This window comes from Seriola dumerili, unplaced genomic scaffold (assembly GCF_002260705.1).
Source record: "Seriola dumerili isolate Sdu_G_001 unplaced genomic scaffold, Sdu_1.0 BDQW01000088.1, whole genome shotgun sequence".
Classification (NCBI taxonomy): Eukaryota; Metazoa; Chordata; class Actinopteri; order Carangiformes; family Carangidae; genus Seriola; species Seriola dumerili.
The window spans coordinates 12,749,820-12,767,009 of record NW_019174343.1 but is presented as its reverse complement, the minus strand read 5'-3'; the positions used below and the strand labels follow the sequence as shown (position 1 = coordinate 12,767,009).

At 43.5% G+C, this 17,190-nt stretch overlaps 1 protein-coding gene across 1 annotated transcript in view; it reads left to right on the top strand.

Annotated features, from left to right (window-relative positions):
* ppfia4 (PTPRF interacting protein alpha 4) overlaps nt 1-15,965 on the top strand; it is a 54,418-nt gene extending 38,453 nt beyond the window's left edge. Inside the window, exons 3-29 of the mRNA XM_022745055.1 lie at nt 36-200; nt 906-980; nt 1,654-1,725; nt 3,112-3,339; nt 4,155-4,289; nt 5,179-5,313; nt 5,512-5,595; nt 6,388-6,519; nt 6,734-6,796; nt 6,963-7,054; nt 7,156-7,285; nt 7,750-7,925; nt 8,659-8,887; nt 8,973-9,008; nt 9,090-9,211; nt 9,514-9,626; nt 9,712-9,793; nt 9,926-10,007; nt 10,215-10,415; nt 10,930-10,992; nt 11,395-11,421; nt 12,813-12,988; nt 13,281-13,378; nt 13,985-14,160; nt 14,903-14,971; nt 15,051-15,237; nt 15,922-15,965. Coding sequence (XP_022600776.1) covers nt 36-200; nt 906-980; nt 1,654-1,725; nt 3,112-3,339; nt 4,155-4,289; nt 5,179-5,313; nt 5,512-5,595; nt 6,388-6,519; nt 6,734-6,796; nt 6,963-7,054; nt 7,156-7,285; nt 7,750-7,925; nt 8,659-8,887; nt 8,973-9,008; nt 9,090-9,211; nt 9,514-9,626; nt 9,712-9,793; nt 9,926-10,007; nt 10,215-10,415; nt 10,930-10,992; nt 11,395-11,421; nt 12,813-12,988; nt 13,281-13,378; nt 13,985-14,160; nt 14,903-14,971; nt 15,051-15,237; nt 15,922-15,965 — 3,192 coding nt within the window. The remainder of the gene's footprint in view (nt 1-35; nt 201-905; nt 981-1,653; nt 1,726-3,111; nt 3,340-4,154; nt 4,290-5,178; nt 5,314-5,511; nt 5,596-6,387; nt 6,520-6,733; nt 6,797-6,962; nt 7,055-7,155; nt 7,286-7,749; nt 7,926-8,658; nt 8,888-8,972; nt 9,009-9,089; nt 9,212-9,513; nt 9,627-9,711; nt 9,794-9,925; nt 10,008-10,214; nt 10,416-10,929; nt 10,993-11,394; nt 11,422-12,812; nt 12,989-13,280; nt 13,379-13,984; nt 14,161-14,902; nt 14,972-15,050; nt 15,238-15,921) is intronic.
* Nucleotides 15,966-17,190: the final 1,225 nt, after the last annotated feature.

Genomic DNA, 17,190 nt, shown 5'->3' with positions numbered 1-17,190 from the left:
GTGTGTGTGTGTGTGTGTGTGTGTGTGTGCTGTAGCTGCTGTTGGAGCACCTGGAGTGTCTGGTGTCTCGTCACGAACGCAGTCTGAGGATGACAGTGGTGAAAAGACAGGCACCCCCACCATCTGGAGTCTCCAGCGAGGTGGAGGTCCTCAAAGCTCTGAAGTCGCTGTTTGAACACCACAAGGCTCTGGATGAAAAGGTGTGCACACATACACACATACACACATACACACATGTAAGGGCTGCAGCCTGTTTTGTCAAATAAATCCAGGAGGGAACAATTGCCTCTTGGTAACTTCAGGTCATGGTATTTCCATATTTACACCATTTTGTTGCTGCAAGTTTGACTTTTTAATTCTGATCAGCTCAGTTTTGCTGTTTGCTTTCTCATTGTTAAGCTGTTAATGAACCTCAACACTTCCTGAGTTTCAGAGTAAAAGTCCTCCATGACAGGGAATAGTTTATCGCTGAAAGGCTTTTAATGTGAAACAGATAGAGAAAGTCCTGAGTTTTAATTAACAGCAAACAGCTAATTACAGTAAGACAGCAAGTGGAAGCAGATGAAAAAAAAGAGAGGAATTGCTAATAAAATATGATAATTTAGTTATATAACAGGAAAATTAAAAATGATAAAGTTGCTTCTCTTTTCAGCTGAAGTGAATAAAGGGCCCTGGCCACTATCTGAGAAATTATAATGCTAAATACTATATGTTATACCAGCAATTAAAGTAATTATGAATTGTGAGACAAATAAATCTCTCTGTTTCCAAATTAAAGTTCTCAGTGTCCCTAAATTACATTCATCCATACTCTCGCAAGTTCACACCAGTGTTGTGCTTCTACATAAAAATGTTCTCGTGTTTCAGGACTTTGTATTGATGTGTGTTCTCTATGTTTTTGTCAGGTGCGTGAGAGGCTTCGGGTGGCTCTGGAGAGGGTGGCCACCCTGGAGGGACAGCTAGCAGCTACCACACAAGAGGTGTGGTGTGTGTGTATTATATTAATGTGTGCATGTGTGTGTGTGTGTGTGTGTGTGTGTGTGTATGCGTGTGTGCATGTGTGTGTTCTAATGTGTGGTTATTGGTAAGTGAAACATCTGTTCAATTCCTAGCAGACATCTGTTGAAGCCTCCTGTCTGATCTAATATACACTCCAAGTGTCACGCTGGGTGAGAGGCTCTGTCTTCTCAGCCCTCTGTTCACACACACACACACACACAAACACACACACACACGCACACACACACACACCAACCCTCTGTACTCATCTATTTAAAAATGTCATAAGAGAAATCATTCCAAAGATAAAATTATGCCAAATATTCAAAGCAGCCTCAGTAGAAGCAGAATCCCAGTGGGTTATATAAGATTTAAAGTCAAAGCTTGTTAAGTTGCACTGATCACAGTTTTAAAGGAGGTGCAGACCCTCACTGATACAAACCCTCCCTCCTCTATTCTGAGTATAATTCATATTTGTAGTTATGCAAAGTATGGTAGAGCATGTAGTCTGAAGGATGCTGGCAGCCTGAGAGCCAGGCTTCTCTTTGGGAGGCTGCGTTTTGTTCTTTGATTCACTGAGGGAAAAGAAAAGGTGGTAAATGTGCGACTTTGCTCATTGTTCTTGTTTTTTGTTCTTTTTAATCTACATTGCAGTTGAACATGGTGAGACAAAGGAAGGACGGAGACTCAGTGGAGCGAACAGACGGATCCAAACCTACATGGAAGGTCTTCCTGGCTGTGTGATTGTTTTTCTGCTCTGTGCTTTATTTTATGTCTGCTTCTAGTATTTGTTCGTCATGGCTATTGGTCACTTTCATTGTATCCTCTCTCTGGCTTTCTCCTGCACTTTAACACATCTGCACACACACACTTATTATACACAACGCAGGTGTATGGACCTAAAGTAGCATAAGTGCCAGATTGCCTTTCTGATAAATCAGCTAATGTTAGCTGCTCTTGCTCTCTGTTCGAGCCCTGTCCTCCCTGGTTTGAGGCCAGCCCTAAAACAGGCACATATTATGCAACTGTGTCTGGGTCCATCCACAGGGAGTAACAAACCTCCTCGTGATCAAACAGCAGAGCCTGTTTGTATCTGGATAGAGTTCTACTTCTTTTTTATGAGCAAGCAGCCGAGGAGGAGCAGTAAAAGATCCACTTACTTTGGCTCCTGTTTCTTTGGCTTACAGATAGAGAAGGCAAAAAAAATTGTCAATATGTTTTTATTTAAAGAATAATTAAACTTGATAAATCAATAACTTCCTCTTAAGAAAGGATGAGAGCAGGGAGATTACTCCATCAAAGGATGGCCACAGGCAGATAAGATGAGAGGATTGGCTAGAGTCCGAGCATTAAGAGGAACAGTGTAGTTTAGACGTCTCACAGTGTGAATTGTCAGGACCCGGGTGAAAGTTACTGCACTTACTGATGTTGCAACCAACATGCATTAGGGTATGTTTTCATAAAGGGCACCATAAAATGATCATTGCCACATTTACTTTTTTAGGGAAAGTAGTTTTGGAACTCCAACCAAGGCAATCTCAGGTCCATGTCGTACCCATTCATTGCTATAGATTGTCAGTCAAATGGGGCTGTACACTGCTGTTTCCAGCGTCCCTGGGAGTAAAGCTGATGATTTTGTATGACTAAACCTATACGCAGTTGCACAAATCACCAGGTGTGTTTTATTACACAGCCTCACACCATTTAGCTCTATTACCCCCAGTGTTTGTGTGAATGTTTTTTTTTTCTGTAAGGTATAAGCAGGCAAAACGAGAACATGAGGCAGCGGAGGGGGGTCCTCCTAGCTTTGGCTGCCCACTGAGTTGCCTGTCTGTATATGTGTCCCCAAAGGTTTGTTTAATTAAGGCCCTGGAATTAACTGCACTTTGAGCTGTGAAGGGAAGAGAAACAACATCAAAACAACAACATGGCAGCCTCACCTCACTCAACCCGCCCTTGCATGCATAAAAACCAACACTTTTTTATCTAGGTCATCCAACTTTATCGGTTCTCGAAAAACTCTTAATTTGCTATCTATGTTACTCAGTCCTTAAATACATTTTATGTGATGCTGTGTATATATATCTATTAATTTGTGTGTCCGCCTTACAGAGACTGCCCAACGGCTCCATAGACGCTCACGATGATGGCAGCCGGGTGTCTGAACTTCAGGAGCTGCTGGATCGGACCAATAAGGACCTGGCCCAGAGCCGCGAGCACTCTGCCAGTCTAAACGCCCGGGTGGCAGATCTCGAGGCAGAGCTTGCAAACGCACGTCGAGAACTGAGCCGCAGCGAGGAGCTGTCAATCAAACAACAGAGAGAACAGAGAGAGGTGAGAGTGAAGCACTTGTGCCTTTGTTCTGGGAAAAAGCAGAGAGAACAGGGGGTTGCACAAACCTGCTGCTTTTTAAGTAAAAAGCTAATGAGATTTAACAGTCTGCTGTTTTGTGGGACAAAACATAGATCGATATTATTATATTACTATATAGTTATTTAAAAAATAAACCTTTGTTTCCCGTGTCATTAGGAAACTGTGCATGATCGTAGAAGGCTACGAACATGCACAGTGTTGTGTATGTTGCTTGATAGAGAAGCAAAACCTCAACTATTTGACTACTTGCCAGTATTATCAGTTTGTACGGAGCATTACTGGCTAAAGTATAGGTGTGAAATGATGACAGCACAGATGTGTAAGTAGTAACCACATAGTCTTCTAACAAAGCTCTTTAATGTATTTTAAAAAAGTAACTGTAGTAGTGTGCATGCACCATTTCCTTGATTTTTGTGTGCTGGGCACTATTGTCACACAATACAAAAATGGAAATGGAGAAATGACTTAAAGCTTTTGGTAAATCCCTGTAATACATTTTGCTCTCTCTTCATTGTCAATTGAACTGACATACATTTGTGACGTTACAGGACGGTAAAGTACATACATTTCTTGTATTCTAACAGCATAAATATATGACGGTTAATACAGATGATATACGTTAAATCATAGGGGAAGGGGAAATTTGGTCATACACATGGTGATAAAGTAAAACTGATTATGGCTTTTGGCTTCACCATGCACATTGTTGTTGGCTTCTCTCTCACGAGTTTCCTTTTGTTGTTGTTGTTGTTGTTGTTGTTGTTGTGTCTCTGCACCTGCAGAGAGAGGATATGGAGGAGAGAATAACAACATTAGAGAAGCGCTACCTGGCTGCCCAGCGGGAGACCACGCACATCCACGACCTCAACGACAAACTGGAGAATGAACTTGCCACCAAGGACTCCCTGCACCGACAGGTAACATACACGCACAAGCCACATGCGGGTCTATAAGATAACTGTGTACATGATAAACCCTCTTCCTGGTTAAGTGTATAATTATCAGTCAAAGTAGTAAACTGTCATTCAGAGATAATTGTTGAAAAAAAAAATCACTTGAAATGCTCAACAACTGTTTCATTTCACATCCTGTTACATTAAACCAAGCTGAGCAATTCAACAAAGCACAATTGGGATCTATGCACAGGTTCTTCAAAAACAACAGGGACAATTGCTCTATCACAAATCATTTAATGAACCTGACACAAGTGTTATTGTCATTATTTTGCTGTGTTCAGGTTTCCTGGGATGTGTTACAATCCTAATGTGCTGTTAAGTGACACTAAAAATGGCACATTTATCTTGATGCAAGGTGACATATAGTTATGGATTCAGGCTAATATGCTCTCTCTCTCTCTCTCTCTCTTTCAAAATATTAATCTTTCATTGCTTCAACCCTGTCATTTACAATAAAGCTGAGGTAATAATAAGATCAGAAAATCAATGAGTTTTTCAAAAGTGTGACCGTGTATTTAAGGAATTGTAGAATATTGCAGTCACTTAGGTGAGTTAGCAATAAAAAACATCCCACTCAAAGGTTCATGTGTAGTTCAGGGTCAATCTGAGTTCAGCACCACATGGGAAATACAAGCAACATCCTCTACTCAACCCCCCATGTGTCGTGTCCTTGCTACTCACCTGCTGCACTACACTGGTTCCAATTCTCTTGTGATTGCACTAATGTTCGTCTTCTACATTTGTGTGTGTGTGTGTGTGTGTGTGTGTGTGTGTGTGTGTGTGTGTGTGTGTGTGTGTGTGTGTGTGTGTGTGTGTGTGTGTGTGTGTGTGTGTGTGTAGTGTGTGTCAGAGTGAAGAGAAGGTGCGCCAGCTGCAGGAGATGCTGGAGATGGCAGAACAGAGACTGGCTCAGACCATGAGGAAGGCTGAGACTTTGCCAGAGGTGGAGGCTGAACTGGCACAGAGAGTGGCAGCGCTTTCCAAGGCAACATGCGTGCACACACACACACACACACACACACCAGAACATACACAACTGTAGAGATTACAGCAGAGGATACTGATAAATTAAAATGAGTGTCATTGATTTCTAGTAGACAATATAGAAGCAGCCAGACATATAAATGTAGTTACAGGGCTTATAGAGGCAGTTGTACTTATATGTAAGTGTCTCCCCCTGCAGGCTGAGGAGCGTCATGGCAACGTGGAGGAGCGGCTCAGACAGCTGGAATCACAACTGGAGGAGAAGAACCAAGAGCTAGGAAGGGTGTGTGTCTTTGTATATGTGTGGGTGTGTGTGTGTGTGTGTGTGTGTGTGTGTGTGTGTGTGTGTCTGTGTGTGTGCACCAGCCCTGCAGGGGCTCTCTGACCTCTCACTATGATGTGTGTGCATGTGTGTGTGTGTGTGTGTGTGTGGTCTGATGCTTCACATTAGTTGGACGCCTTGGCTCTTGGCTCTGTGCCCCCTCATGCATACACCTCGCACACACACATAAACACACAGGACAGACGCACATATGAAGAGCTCTCTATTTTCCTGGTGCATTGTTGCGTGAATTTGAACCAAATCCACATATCTTGCTGCAACACATTCCTCCTCCCTCCCATAAGACTGATTGGCTGCTATCTTTAGACTCTGAATAATTCACGCAAGGCTAATTTCTCTTTCTCTCTGTGTGATCTCATGACTATATTTAGTTGAAGGAGCTTTCTGAGGATGCGGATGTGTGTTTGTGTGCGTCTGTGTTAATTTACTTTAATGAAATTACTCTACAATACATATTAAGCACAGCGTTTCACATTTAACAGAAGGCATTTAACCCTTTTTCATCATCACGTAAATGACTGTAATTAAATCACTCTGGTTGTCAGATAGATTGTTGGGCCAAGAAGACCTATGTTTGGCAGCTGGTGATCTTGGGCTAAATACACACTTCATCCTTTAATCCATTCAGAGATGTTTGATTAACAACATAAATACACTCAAATGGAGTCTGTGTCAAAGACAAAATTTCATGATGTCATTCCACCCGTCTGGTTCTCTCTCCCCGCTCATCAGGCTCGTCAGAGGGAGAAAATGAATGAGGAGCACAACAAGCGCTTATCTGACACTGTGGATCGTCTGCTCACTGAGTCCAATGAAAGACTGCAGCTCCATTTGAAAGAACGCATGGCAGCCCTGGAGGACAAGGCAGGGCCTGTACACACACAACACACACACACACAACACACACACACACACACACACACACACACACACACACACACACACACACACACACACACGCAAACACACATTGTTCACATTGCTGTCATTACCGCCTCACAAACAAACAAATATATAAAACATGGTCTACTTGGACAGCAGATTTGTTTTGACATGGTTTCATGACTTTCTTGTCTAGAACTCCCTCATACAGGACCTCGAGAACTGCCAGAAACAGCTTGAAGAATTTCACCACACAAGGGTCAGTAAGACTTGTAGAGAACTGCTATCGTCACCACACCAGTTTGCGTATATACCCCATAATCTGTGGTAAAATATAACTACACTGATACTGTACCTTAGAGCAGTTGAAATCAGCTCCATAATCAACCGACATTAACTACCCATAATGCTCCTCTCTCCCTCAGGAACGGCTGATTGGAGAGATTGAGAAGTTGAGAAATGAGATCGACCATTTGAAACGTCGCAGTGGGGTGTTTGGAGATGGAACTCACCCTCGGTAGACGCAGACTTCCTAAACACATGCTCTTTCATACTCAGCCTCTAACATACTGCTTTACACATTATCAGTGGTAATCTGTTCCATGTATATAATCCCAGGTCTCACCTGGGTAGCTCCAGCGACCTTCGCTTCTCTGTGGTGGAAGGCCAAGATGGCCACTACAGTACGACTGTGATCAGGCGGGCACAGAAGGGCAGACTGTCAGCGCTACGAGATGACCCAAACAAGGTGTGAATAATGTCTTTATCAGACCAAACCCACAGTTCTTCACATACCCGTACAGTAGGCACAATGGCCAACTTACAGATCGCAAAATCATGTGTCAGCTATTCTTCTAACCACATACAGCTCCTTACCAGTGCTGTATCCAAGTTCATGTCTGCTTTGCTAATAAGCGTCAGTGCTTGGCTGATCTATGATGATCTCCATTCCTAACTTACCATTCTTTACTAACCTCTCTGTCTTTCTGTCTCTCTCTCACCTGCTGCTATGGACATGCTGTCTGATGTAAGTTTCCTGTTCATCCATTTTTTCTCATAACTGGCCACATACTTCCCCAAGTGTCATATTGTATTTTTTTAATGTATGCATTTAATCAGGATTCATTCATATTGTATATTCTATTGTTACATTCATTTGTGATGAAGCTCATGTGCGTTTGTTGTGTTCAGGTGTGTGCGGTGTTTGAACAGGACTACCCATCTCTGCGTGGCAGCGTCAGCCACCTCCTCGGCAGCGACATCGAGGCAGAGTCAGACCTGGATGACGACGTTAGCTCTGCCCTGCTTTCCCCCAGCGGCCAATCAGACGCTCAGACTCTCGCTCTCATGCTGCAGGAGCAGCTTGACGCTATCAATGAAGAGATAAGGTGACAAATAGCAGGCATATTAGATTACAGCACATGACAGATTCATGATCCCCATGGGGAAATTGGGTCAGTGCAGCAGCAAGAAACAGGATACAGATAAGAGGGGGACAAAGTATTAAAGATAATGCAATAAATAATTACAAGAACAGGAACATTTTGAAGATACCACGGGAAATAAAGGTGCTGCTGCTTGTTAAAGCAATGCATACATGGAGGCCTGTGGCCATACAGCATGCACCAGAACTGATAGTGGCAGATAGATACAGAGTTGATAACATGTGGATAACACTCTTTACTTTTCAGTTCTGTTTCCCGCTGGAAGAAGACACTGTTTCTTGCAGTTTACAGTAAACAAGGTCCTGATGTGGCACCTCAGAAAATGCTTCTGGAGTGAAAATGCAAAATAGCTGCTGATTATGCTGCAGAGGAGCCAGAATACCTCGAAGTAATAAAATCCTGGTTCTACACATTTTAATATCCAGCTTTTTAAGGATTATTGCAATTTTTTAAAAATCTTAGTATTCTAAATAAGTATTCATTATTAGATAAAAAAAAATTAGCCCTACTTGTAAAACACAAAAGAAATAAAAGAAAAAATGAGGACCATTGTTATGGCATACAAATTATCTATCCTACTACTACAGATACAAAGAGTTGTTTATATTAATTAAAGTACAATGATATCTTAACTATGTATATGTGCATGTCTGTGTGTGTGTGTGTGTCTATGCAGGATGATCCAGGTGGAGAGGGAGTCAGCAGACCTGCGCTCTGATGAGATCGAGTCCCGTGTGAACAGCGGCAGCATGGACGGACTCAACGTGACGCTTCGACCCCGGGCCCTGCCCACCTCCGCTACTGCCCAGTCCCTGGCATCCTCCTCCTCCCCGCCCACCAGTGGCCACTCCACACCTAAACACCACGGACGCAACGCCAGCCACCATCTAGGCATCATGACTCTGGTCAGAGAGCACACACATTCTATCTGTTGATGGACTAAAACTGTGTGGCCTCTACTTACAAGATGCATGTTGTTTTCTTTAACAGCCTAGCGACTTGAGGAAACACCGCAGGAAAGTAGCGGTAAGTTTGCAAAGTAAAATTGCACTACTTTTTTGTCTGACTGTGGCTTTTGTGACTGAGTTGCTGTTGTGACTCTTCCAGTCTCCAGTGGAGGTGGACAAAGCTACTATCAAGTGTGAGACGTCGCCTCCCTCTTCCCCTCGCAGTTTACGGCTGGAAACCAATTTCGCTCAGTTCACAGGCAGCTTGGAGGATGGTCGAGGGTAAAAATACACGCAGACAGAGACACAAGCTCTTTCCCAAACTGATCCATCCCCACTGTTCCCCAGTAAATATAAAACGTCCCTAAAAACAATAAATGTTTGCTATAAAATACTGATGATTGTACCAACGTACAGCAGGGGTACAAAACAAGCACCCACGGCATTACGAATAATCCTATAATAATCCTTGTCTGCTAGACAAACACTAAGTCCATTACTCATCTATCTAATTAACTGTTAAGCACAATGTCTCAGACTGTATATTTCCATATAAAACCATTTGCTCCCAAATTTGTTTGCAGAAAGCAGAAGAAAGGCATCAAGTCATCTATCGGCCGATTGTTTGGGAAGAAGGAGAAGGGTCGAATGGACCAGACGTTGGGCAGGGATGGACATCCCCTACCAGCCTTATCAGGTACAATGTGGGGTACATATCATATGTAGTCCCACACTGATGCACACTGTGTGAAATTGTGTGTGATTTGCTTGCTGTATTTCAGACTTTGAGATGAGCATCGGTGACACTATGACTCTGGGAAAACTGGGCACTCAGGCTGAGAGGGACCGCAGGATGAAGAAAAAGTAAAAGCATCCTTTCTTTCTCAGACTTTGTGTGTGCTTCTTTCTTTTTCTTGTTGTTTTCATTCTTTACCAATCCTTCTTTTTGGTATGTCTCTTTTTTCCCTTTGCCTTTGCTTTCAATTTCTTCTTTAGACATGAGCTTTTAGAAGATGCCAGGAAAAGAGGCCTGCCATTTGCCCAGTGGGATGGCCCCACAGTCGTCTCCTGGCTAGAGGTATTCCACTAATCTGCTTTACATTTATCTACCAACGATAAATATCCTGTCTTTATATCAGGCTGCTACTATATCTTATACAAAAGAGAATGCAGCGATGTCAAACACTAGACTAACAATAAGAGCCTGATCTGCACTCACTTCTTCTATCTGACCTTTTATGGCGACAATGATGGTGATGTTGAATATCTTGATGACTCTCACCAGCTGTGGGTGGGTATGCCAGCCTGGTATGTGGCAGCCTGTCGCGCCAACGTGAAGAGCGGAGCCATCATGTCAGCTCTGTCAGACACAGAGATCCAGAGGGAGATTGGCATCAGCAACCCTCTGCACCGACTCAAACTCCGCTTGGCCATCCAGGAGATGGTCTCCCTCACCAGCCCCTCTGCCCCACTCACCTCCAGAACGGTAAACGAGATCACACCCAAACACACCTCACATCAACACACACATACTGCATTTTTTCTGCATGTACACAAATATCAAATAGATGAATTAACACATTTACCCTATACACAACTTAACTACACTCAAAACCTCTGCCACTATTTGGCTAAACCTTCACTGCACCCTGGGGTGACCTCCTTTGCTTCTTTTGTTCTTCTGCTTGGAACACGGAGGAGATTGGTTTCTGCCTTTGACTGGGCTGACTTGTCCTTTTCTGCTGCCATAAATTGCATGGGGTTCTGTGGGAAAATGACACACAAATCGTGCCAGATATAGCTATAAGCTACCTGCCTGAAATACACTCCCTCCCTTGGCATCACTCAACACAATGTTTGTCTGGGTGTGTGTGCGTGGGGGTCGGTATGTGTGAAAATGCACACATGAGTGCATTCTTGGGTGTGTTTTCGTGTGTGTGTGTGTGTGTGTATGTGTGTGTGTGTGTTCGTGTTCGGGTGTGTTTTTGTTCTCTGAGCAGTCCTCCGGAAATGTGTGGGTGACTCATGAAGAGATGGAGAACCTGGCTTCCTCCACTAAAGCGGTCAGTACCATCTGGGTGCTCCCCTCCCCTTTATCCCCCACTAAACACTCTCTCACACTCACACCGTCCCCACCACGACACACATATGTCCTCTCCCGGAAGACCCCTTTAAATATCCACGCTAACGCATTTTGTGCTCACGCTGGTTTTTATATGTCGGAGTCAATTGAACATGAGTGTTGATATGTAATTAACTGATATGATTAAAGGTTAGCTGCAAAGTAAAAACTCAAAAGCAAAAGTGTGTTTGTGTGTGTGTGTGTGTGTGTGTGTGTGTGTGTGTGTGTGTGTGTGTGTGTGTCTGTGTGTGTGTGTGTGTGTGTGTGTTCGTGCATGCGTGTGTTTTTGGTTAGCCCCTGTCTCTCTAACCTTGTATATTGTCTCTACCTTGCTGCCACTCAGGAGAATGAGGAGGGCAGCTGGGCACAGGTGAGGTCGCTGATTTGTTAACATTTGTCTGCTCAAACACTGAATTTGCGCCAGCGCTCTTCACTAACACACACACACACACACTCACACACACACACACACTCAAACATTGAACAGCATCTTAATCACATTCAGCATTATATTCTGTACTCAGATGGAACATGACAGGAGATTTGGCATTAACAAAGAGCTTTCTTGCAGGACACAGAGCAAATGTGACATTTTTTGGTTAAAATACATTGCAGCTGACTTTTTCAGGTGTCATTTTTCGATATTTTGAACACCAAAATTTGAATTCCTTTCAGTTTCAGCTTTCTGTTGGCAATGGGGTTGCCAACAGAAAGCTCAGAGACCAATACCTCACAACCTTGACACATTAAAACAAAATTGCAAAACTATGGTAAGGCGCCAGTAAGCGTGGAAAGATATCTCTTTGTAATTTAAGTGAAATGACTTAAAATAATATACGAGGATCTTTTTCTTTGCATTGACAAATAACTTGCACACTTTCAATGCCTCAGGAAACTGTAGTTGCTAAAGCTCCCCCACAGTCATGGTCCACCTACACAGGTGTTTTCACTTAGTTTACCTGATTAGACCACTACAAAGCACAGGTGTTACTAATAACACTGATGATGGCTCTGTTATATTCAGGTGTCCCATGACAGTGAGCCAGCATGTACAACACCTGGACTCTGAAACTGAAGCAGCTGAACTGTATTCAGCCATCCTTGATTTTAGTTTTTTTTTTTTTTTTAGGACCTGTTTCTTCCTGTTGTGAAATTGCAAAAAAACATTTTTGCTGTGAAGAAGGCCTATTGAGACATTCAGTTTACTGCCCCTATTGTATTTCCCTTCAAAGCTCCAACTAGCATCAACCTGAGTAGAGGTCTAATCCCACAGAATAACTAAAGGCACCAATGGGGCGGTGCAGGGCCTTTAGGTGCTCAAATTTTACTGCCCTGTACATGTTTATGCTTTTCAGATAGAGCAGTGTACAAAGTATTTTTATTTCACATTACACATTTTGACTTGTCATAGCAGGAAAGTCACAGGTGTAACTAATAACATTAACGATGGCTCAATTCCATTTTGGTGTCCCAGTAAGTAGTGACAGTGAGCTGGCATGCATAATGCTAATGTTATTAGTAACACCTTTGCTTTTGCTGATGTGACATGCTGAGCTGTCTGCTCTGAAAAAGGCCTGTTGTACTTTTGGACCCACAGTGAAACAAGTTCAAACACTTGTATCTGTCAGTGTTTGCACATGAAATATACACATATTTTTATTAGTTATACACATCCATTAACACATGTAGGGTGTAAATAGAGAGCATTCTCTCTTTTTCTGTTGCACAAATTAGTAACATTATGTCCTCCTCTCTGCGTAGACTCTGGCGTATGGAGACATGAATCACGAGTGGATAGGGAACGAGTGGCTGCCCAGTCTTGGTCTGCCTCAGTACCGCTCCTACTTCATGGAGTGCCTGGTGGACGCACGCATGCTCGACCACCTGACCAAGAAGGACCTGAGGAGCCACCTCAAGATGGTGGATAGCTTCCATAGGTCTGTGGCCATGGCGATTAGCTCAGCTGCTGTTTGATCAGCCTATGCCTTCACCTGCTAACTGGATACATTACCATTGGAGATGAGAAGGCTAATGATGCATATGTGCTTATCCTTCTCTCTCGCTCTGTGTGTGTGTGTGCCTGTGTGTGTGTGTGTGTGTGTGTGTGTGATGTGTGTGTGTGTGTGTGTGTGTGTGTGTGTGTGTGTGTGTGTGTGTGTGTGTGTGTGAGCTTGTTTGGTCTGTCATGTTGATGTGTGCGTATGTTTGTGCGTGTGTATGTTGTATCAGGGCTAGTCTGCAGTATGGGATTATGTGCTTGAAGAGACTCAATTATGACAGGAAAGACCTGGAGCGCCGGAGAGAGGACAGCCAACACGACATGAAAGGTACACTTTACACACACCCCAAAACACACACAGTGACAAAAAAAAGCAAAATAGCAAGCACACATTCAGAGACTAGTTCACACTCAACCAAAGTCTCATCAGGCCAGAGTACCACCTAGTGGTTTTGCCTGATATTGTTCATTTGGCCTGAGCATTGAGACAGCTGCATCTTAGACTGTCAAAAAGCCAACTGAAGCAGGCCTCCAGTCTTACGATCCAAAGCTCCACATATAAAGAGGAGTCCACACACACATGCACACACACAGACACAGTCAGATCTAGCCAGTCCTCTCGCCCTTTTGACCTTGAGTTCTGCACATGAACTTGACTCAGCTGTCATGTCAAATCAGAATCCTTCCCTGTTTACACACACGCACACACACACAGACACACACACACAGACACACACGCACACAGACCGCCTGTTCCAAGTTGGAAAGCTGGCTGACAGCTGTGCTTTAAATGAACAAAGGGAGTGTGCCAGTGAGTTGACACTACGTGGACACGCACATTTTCTCTTTATCTCTCTCTCTGTCTTTCTCTTTCTAGTTCTCTTCTTCAGTTCTCTACAGTAACACAAATCTGAGCCACTCTCTTTTACTTTAGATGTGTTGGTGTGGACCAACGAGCAGGTGATCCACTGGGTCCAGTCTATTGGTCTGAGGGAGTATAGTGGTAACCTGTTGGAGAGTGGTGTTCACGGGGCACTCATCGCTCTGGACGAGACGTTCGACTACAGCAGCCTTGCGCTGATCCTGCAGATCCCTATGCAGAACACACAGGTGGTTATAGAGGAAAGCACAACTGTTTACACTCAGCATGCATTGATTGAACAGACTTGAGTGGGAGAAAGATATCGAGTGTTATATGAGCCGATTTTAAGGGCAGTTGTTCCATTTTGTGGGCAGTCTTAATGAATTATGAAAAAATTAATTTGTATAGAATATGCTAAATTTGTACCAATAAGATTTGTTTCATTTTATACCTTAATATCCTACATATTCGACACTTCTTCACAGCTCACAGCAGGCCTAATGGCCTTTCTGTAACCAGTCCATCTTCCAACAGTCATGGTTGTTGAGGTTTTTATGAGATTAGTTGATTTAGTTGTCGACACAGTGGTTTGTGTTCATTCAGCATTTCCCTCTACTCCATCTAAGATGGTGCCAACATTTAGTATTGCTTCAGATTCTGTTTTGCTTCAGATTCTGTATCAGCTGTTCTCAGATCAGAAGTGCTCAGTTGTTCTCACCCAGAATTCACTTAAAAGACTTCCCTGGTCACAGGCTTCAGTACAGATTACTTGCCCAGTTTCATATTTATAGGTGATTGTTTTTGGCAGTTCAACTAAAACATTGAGGGCTATTTCTAATTTGTAGAGGAACTCTTTCAAAAATTTACAGGTATTTCAAGAGCTTTCATTGACATTTTGCCTTCAGCTCATGTTTATTTTTGACCCTGGTTGGTTCACTCACAGTGTCATTGTGTGTCCTGCTCACAGAAGCTGTCTGCACTGTTTTTCAGGCACGGCAGGTTCTGGAGAGGGAGTTCAACAACCTGTTAGCCTTGGGGACTGACCGTCGACTAGAGGAGGTGACCTTTCAAGCTGCTGTTTTGATCAAATACAATATTGTTGAAAAAGGGCCAATTGTCTGACCTCGCTTTCCTGTAGAGTGGGGATGACAAGTCTTTTCGACGCTCTCCGTCATGGCGTAAGAGGTTTCGGGCACGTGAGGGAGGGGCAGGGCTAGGGATGATGGCAGGCTCCATGGAAACACTGCCTGCCGGCTTCCGTATGCCCTCCATGTCCATGCCGCCCTCTGTGAATTTGGTGCCCAAGAAACAGCTCCAGCCTGAAGGTGTGTTACAGTACTAACCAAACTATTCTGCCTCAGCCTTTGCATTTTTCTGTGTGTATCTTTGTGCTTACCATTCTGTCTGCTTGTCCTGACTGACTAACTGCATGCTCTGTCCTCTCTGTCCTTCTGTGCCCACACTCCACTGTGCCACATCCTCTCAAGCTCCTCCCCCGGCGCCCCCGAGACTCGACCCCTCGGCCGTGCGGACCTATTCATGCTAACTATTCTCTGCTTACTAACAGGAGCGCTAATGCTAACAGGTAAGCTGACAAAACGCTACCTGAAACTGCTGAACTTCCAGGTTAGTTTGCTTTTAACCAGCATTGCCCAGCTGTGTGGCATGAGGCAGGAATGTGGCACGACCTTTACAGTACCAACCTAATGTACTGATACGTGTTACCTGGCTTATTTAGGCCTTTTAGCTAGTAAACAGTGTGAAAAGTGTTGCTCAAAATGAAGAGTATAGATTTCTATGAGAATGGTTTAATTTCTTTTTAATCTTTTTTTTTTGCATTTATTTATTTGCATTTATTTTCCCAATGTAAGTCTAGGAAATAAACCTCATTTTGATAAGTGCTTGTATTGTACATGTCAAAGTAAAACCCAGCAGCAAATACAGACTCAGTCTTTCTCTTTCTTCCTGTCTCACTTTCCTGTCTCGTTTTTTTTTTTTTCCTCTTCTAGTGCATTCTCATTACCTATACGGACACATGCTTGCGGCCTTTTGAGAGTGATATGCCAAATCTGGAGAGGAAGAGCTGGGTGCCACTGGGGGGGTCTTCACTCCTTTGTCGCCCAGCCTCACCTCCCATCTTTCACCTCTCACCTCTCCTTCGGACACGTGCAATACAGAGGCCAACTTGGACCTTTGAACTCTTGAGAGTGCTCATTGGCTGCGCTCGCTGCTGTAAAGGAGACTCATCCCGGTCTCTCCCAGTTTACCCCAGTGCTCCCAGTAGCCTTGTTGTTGTGGTGTTGTGCTCCTGCTCCCCTGGTCTCAGCTGTGGGTTCTTGTCCTGGTTCTATTAGTCTCAACATGGCCAAGTCCAAATCAATTCTGTTGTGTCATCACATCCTAGGAAACACAATAGGTGATCAGTGTAAAAAAAACATTTAAAGTGATGGTGGCCAGCTGTTGATTTGGACTTGGGAATGATGAATACTTGTATAAATGGCAGATCCCACTGCACATTGCCCCTCTACCGGTTATGCAAGGTATTACTCATTTATCGTCTCTGTACATAAAATGGATGACTTATGTTTTTTATAGAAATATATATATATATATATATATATATATATTGGAAATATATATGGAAAATAATATAATATCATTGCTGTATGAAACCCAATGCCCTGTATTCGATAGTGACTGTTCTCTCTCTCTCTCTCTTTCTCTTTCTTTCTCTTTCTCTCTGTGTCGGACCTTTGTGTGTCTTTTGCCGTATGCTGTAAGTGTGTGAATCGTTAGTGGGAGGGACTCACAATGGAGGGGGTATGTTTCTACAAGGACTCTTCACAGGTTCATGGGTCCAATTTCAGACTTCTCTCTTTGCCTCTTTCTCCAGTTCTTTCCTTTTCCCTCCTCCTCCTCTTTTGACACTATGTAGCTGTTACCTCTCCTCTCTCCGCCTCTTTCGCCTTCTGTATGACACTATGTAGCCTAGAATAGAGAGAATCCTTTAATATGGTGTGTGCGTGTGTGTGTGTATGTGTGTGTGTTTGTGTGGACAGGACAAAAGAGTCTCTCCACTTGAGACTTATAGAGAGGTTGTGTATGAAAGGCCGACCCCAGCCATGTGACTTTGACTCTTTTCTGCGGATGGGTAGTGTGAACACTGTAGCTCCTCTCTGTCGATTCCTTACTTTTCTCTCAAATCAAACTGTAAACTGCTGCTCAACATCAGCCAATGATATCCACCATAAACTGCTCAACGTGACGGACTCGTCCAA